A 4,941-nucleotide genomic window follows, 5' to 3' on the forward strand; every position below is an offset into this window, starting at 1 on the left:
AAGCATCTAGTTGGAGCCGAGGGTGTTGGTGATAGTCTTGACGGCATCCTTACCGGTGTCGACGATCTTCTGCAGGGTGGGCTTCATGTTTCCCATGGTCTGGGCTGAAGGCAAAAATACAGATAGTGATTCTAATAGCAATTGATAAATGTGATGGCACTACAGATTAATATAATCGGAAACGTGTAATTTGTAAATTAATTTCATCAAGTTAATTTCATCAAGTTACACACAGAAAGTGACATGCTGTTTTTGAAAATGATCGAGAATACAAATCGCTGTCGACTTACTCATGATGTCTCCAGCAGCAGCAGAGAGAGCCTTCAGGGCGTCCTGTCCGTGTCCGAGAAGCTCAGTGGCGCTGTCCTTCAGGGCCTGGACATGTCCGGAGAGCTGAGTGCTCAGTTGGTCAAGGGTTGGCTTGACAGCTCCGTACAGAGCAGTGGCGGTGGTGGAGAGTGTGGAGCCAAGAGTAGAGACATGCTGAAAAATGAAATCATTGTTATACACAGTATCTCCATTGTCCCTTCCGTCGTCATGTGTGCTGAACACCTTAAATCTACATTGCAAAGCTTAGTTATATGTTTGCAGCATGACACATGATTCATATATGGCATGACAAGTGTGTGCTTCGTTTTGTAATGCTTGCTTAAATCACAACTGGAATATGTTCTTAAATGTATGATTTTCTCTGTCATCCAATGCATTTCCTACCTGCTTGACGGCATCAACAACTGGCTTGAAGAGGGTGGCGAACTGCTGTCCAACAGAGGTCAGAGTATCGGTGAGGGCAGATCTCTTGTTGCCAAGTTTGCTGATAAGACCCTCGGCAGCCTTGATGAGGAACTGTCCTGGGTTCTTGGTGATAGTCTCCACAAGGGAGTTCTGGAAAAGGTCGTGAAGATCTGCAATATGAAAGACTCGTTTTAGTTCAGATTCACCTTTAGAACAATGATGATCTGCGTGGATCTTCTCAGCAGTGAAATCCAACATATTCACCTCAGCATAGCAACTTAATCAAATGAATCAACTTACTTCATCAGGGGATGAAAACTGAAAAAGATGTCTTGTTCTGATGTGATTTGTAGCACTATTTCTGAAGGTAACGATGAAGAGTCAAGTGTACGTACTAACGACGTTCTTGATCTCAGACAGGATTTTGTCGATGGGCTGCTTCAGGAAGTCCATGCTGGAGATTCTCTGGGCGATGTCGGCCAGGGAGGTCATTGCGGAATGGTACAGGGAGCCGAGGGTCTCGGACAGCTTGGCAACGACAGCCTTGCCCTCAGTGACGAATTTGCTGACTCCAGTCAAGAGGCTGAATGAATTATATATGATACTATTACACCGTATTGATAATCAAGGAAATACGTAGACTTGTTCCAGCTTTACTTGGCAGTCAGTAAATAGCAGGACGTAGATCAGTTAATCTGCTTGTTGAAGTAATCGATTTACGACAAGAAGACAAGAAGTCACCCAAGTCATCTAGGCTGACAATCGTTCTCGTTTGGTTGAATGGCTCGAAGAGCACAGACCGCATGGAATGCATCTTTTCAAGCGTGGTGGGGCGGTTAGAGTGAGTGAGTGAGTGAGTTTAGCTTTTAGCAATATTCCAGCAATACCCCGATGGTGGACACAGAAAATGGGCTTCACACATTGTATCCATGTGGGGAATCAAATCCGGGCCTTCGAAAGGGTTGATTACAAGATTACATAAAACATTTAAAGGCATATTTAATATGCGTGTAACTTATCATAAGCATGCTTCTACGCGTTAATCCAAATTCACTTCTGAATCAGGTCACATAGGTTGACAGTATGAGTGACCAGCAGGCCAAGCAACACAAGAATCAAGCCTAACTATGAAAGCATGGATGAATGAGAAAAGGTCTTTACTCGGGCATTGTGCTCACAAAGGTACTGAGCCACATTGCGAAACCTGAATTCTAAGATTCATCGATACTGAAAACCTACTCGGTGTCTCTGGTGGCGGGGGCACCAACATTGGATAGGGATCCAAGAAGACCTGAAAGCAGTGAAGTAACACAGTTTACAAGATTTCCGAAAGTACTTTATAACGGAATCTTAGATTTTGGGCAGACAGTTATGTAGTATGCTCCAAATATCATTCAGCTTGCATTATGTATTCGTGTATCATGGATCTGGGTTTGTCTGATGTGTGCGGAGACTGCGATTATCAGATGCTGTCTGTAACCATGGCATTCTGGTAGGACACTTATATGAAACTGGAAAACGACTGGGATTTATCCTCCACGCTGGTTCAATGAGCACAGGTTCGCTCGGATGTGCCTCTAGTTCTTCATTATGACTTTCGTTCATAAATTTGGCCTTAAACCTTTTTCGCCAAGTCATTAAACCAACTTAAGTGCCTGTGTATAATTTAAACATACTCTGAGCACCGGTGGTCAACAGCTGGGTTCCTGCAGTCTTCAGATTGTCGACGAGGGTGTTAGCGACGGTCTTCAGAGGGGCCTTCAGGTCGTTGAAGAGGTTGGTGAAGACGTTACCGACACTGCTTCCAAAACCCTTAAGGGCGTCAACAAAGCCAGCAGCGTTGGCTCCGGACAGCAGACAGGCAATAGTGACGAAGACGAGGACCTTCATGTTGAATCTATAATGGATGGTTCCACTAGATGGTTAATAATACATGCCAGCTCTTTAGTCGCAATCTTCTTGTAAGATGGTCTGTAGTTACATCTCTCACCCTAAGGGACATTAACACTGTTTTGTATAGTGAAAGGCGAGGCATTGGCCCTTCCCCTAATAACTATATAATATTACATTAGATATATATTAGCAATACGCATTTTAATGTTTAATAATCCAGAATGACCCATGGCCCATGTTGTTTATTTTCGTAACAACAATTCTCCAAATTCTTTTAAGTGATATATAATTACATTTGTCATGATGCTTTAAGTCTTCAAGCGAAATATTCTGACTTCGTCTCTCGTTATTGACGTGGTTTCCTGAATATATGGCACTGTTCAGGAGTATGAGACCGATTTCTAACTAGCTGTGAAACATGTCCATATGGTACACTGACAGTCAGTGAGGACATATGCTGGAGGGGGCAAACATGTCCTCCGAAAAATGTCTTATTTGCATTTGTCACTGTGAACATTATTGTTAAGCCATCATAATGAACGATTCGTGTATTTTTTAACTTGTGTCTCCTTTCACTATAATGGTTTCATGTGGACAAACGCTTTCGAAAACAACTTCTTTAATTCCTGAGTGCAAATACGTTGTCAGAAAAAGGTTTGTTCTTATTCTACTTCCCAACTTGTTGCCATCATAGCTGTGGAATATTCCGTGAATGCTTAGAGTGGGGAAATCAAAACATGTCAAGCACCATCAGCTCCAATTAACCTGACAGGGATCAAACATGATGTACAAGAGGATACCAAGAACAGATTACTTACCTGATTATGGGTTGCACCGTAATGGCCAATTGTCGGCTGCTTCCGACATTTTATAGCAACTCAGTGCGTCTTGTTCAGCATACACTGTTTTGCGATTGGCTACATTTGGAATGCGAACAAAAACACTCCCACCTTGCCTTTTTTCAGGTCATTTAGATAAAATACAACCAACACACCTTATAGACACTTTAGTGTAGTTCTGACGTCATCATTCCTTTCAGGGGTCACTGACACATTGTGAACTTATTCTTTGAGAAAGAAAGTGAGTGATGGAGAGAAGGAGAATTAGTTAGTTGGGTACTAGTTTCAAAAACAGGGGTATACCCTTTTAGGGTGGTAGTATTAACCATGGTGTATGATTGTAAGTGGATTCAGAACATGAATGCGTGTTGTGAATTGGGTGCACACAAACCAAATTTCTGCAAACAGTTCTACCTGATATTCACGTCAACATGATCTGGATAAAAAAGTCAAACTATACAGCGAAACTTGACAGTTTTTGTTCTAATTTGGATTTAAACTAAAACAAATGACGTGCGGTTACTGTCACACCATGAACAACAACGTGCATGTTTGAAGAGGGAACAAGACAGTGTATTGATGTTCGAACTCCTAATATTGCACTGTTATTATTCAGCAGATTAATATCACGATATTGACGGGCCAACAACGTTGATCACAGATGTGACTCTCGTTGACCACTGGCGAACCAGGCGTACGTGACCGTTTCATGAGTACAACAGATACTGTGTTCAAACCGTACAGAAACACACTGAATTCATTACACATATGGACGTCCAGTGTCCACGTACTACCCCACGCCTGACTCGAGAAGGTCCCGGGGTAGAATAGGCCTTCAGCAACCCATGCTTGTCACAAAAGGTGACTGTGCTTGTCGTAAGAGGCGACTAACGGGATCGGATGGTCAGGCTTGCTGACTTGCTTGACGCATGTCATCAGTTCCCAATTGCGCAGATCGATGCTCGTGTTGTTGATCACTGGACTGTCCGGTCCAGACTCGATTATGTACAAACCGCCGCCATATAGCTGGAATATTGCTGAGTGTGGCGTAAAACTAAACTCACTCACTCACTACCCCACACCTGAAGAACCGTCAAGCTGGTTGGACACCAAGCTGGTCAGTGCTAGAACAATAACCGTTGATCAAACGCTCCGTTTTCGGAGGAATCAAGGTCTACTTTGGACTTCCTCTCTACCGGCAAGCGAAACTGTGTATGGCCATGACGGAATGCTCGTTAACGTCAGGCAGAACGATTGTTTTGTGGGTGGGTCAGTAATGGTGTTGGGTACGATGGCATGCAGGGCAGCAGTTCTTCTGTGACAGCATCCTTCACATTTGATGACGTCTGCACGCCGGCAGGCTTAGGGTGTCGATTTTGTGTTCCGGAATGACAACGCAAGAGCACACAGGTGTTGAACTGTTACTCAGTGCCTCCAACATGAGAATTCGAACATATCAATCTTACACTGACGC

General features: G+C 43.5%; 1 protein-coding gene across 1 annotated transcript; it reads right to left on the reverse strand.

The window, feature by feature from the left end:
• LOC137281214 (uncharacterized) lies at positions 1–2,628 on the reverse strand. Its single transcript, XM_067812337.1, has 6 exons — positions 2,412–2,628; positions 1,975–2,026; positions 1,131–1,318; positions 715–905; positions 291–483; positions 1–104 (listed from the first exon to the last, which is right to left on the reverse strand). Exons 1-6 carry the CDS (start codon positions 2,623–2,625, stop codon positions 7–9), a joined length of 936 nt encoding a protein of 311 aa, XP_067668438.1. The 5' UTR covers positions 2,626–2,628; the 3' UTR covers positions 1–6.
• Positions 2,629–4,941: the final 2,313 nt, after the last annotated feature.

Source organism: Haliotis asinina, chromosome 4 (genome assembly GCF_037392515.1).
Source record: "Haliotis asinina isolate JCU_RB_2024 chromosome 4, JCU_Hal_asi_v2, whole genome shotgun sequence".
NCBI lineage: Eukaryota > Metazoa > Mollusca > Gastropoda > Lepetellida > Haliotidae > Haliotis > Haliotis asinina.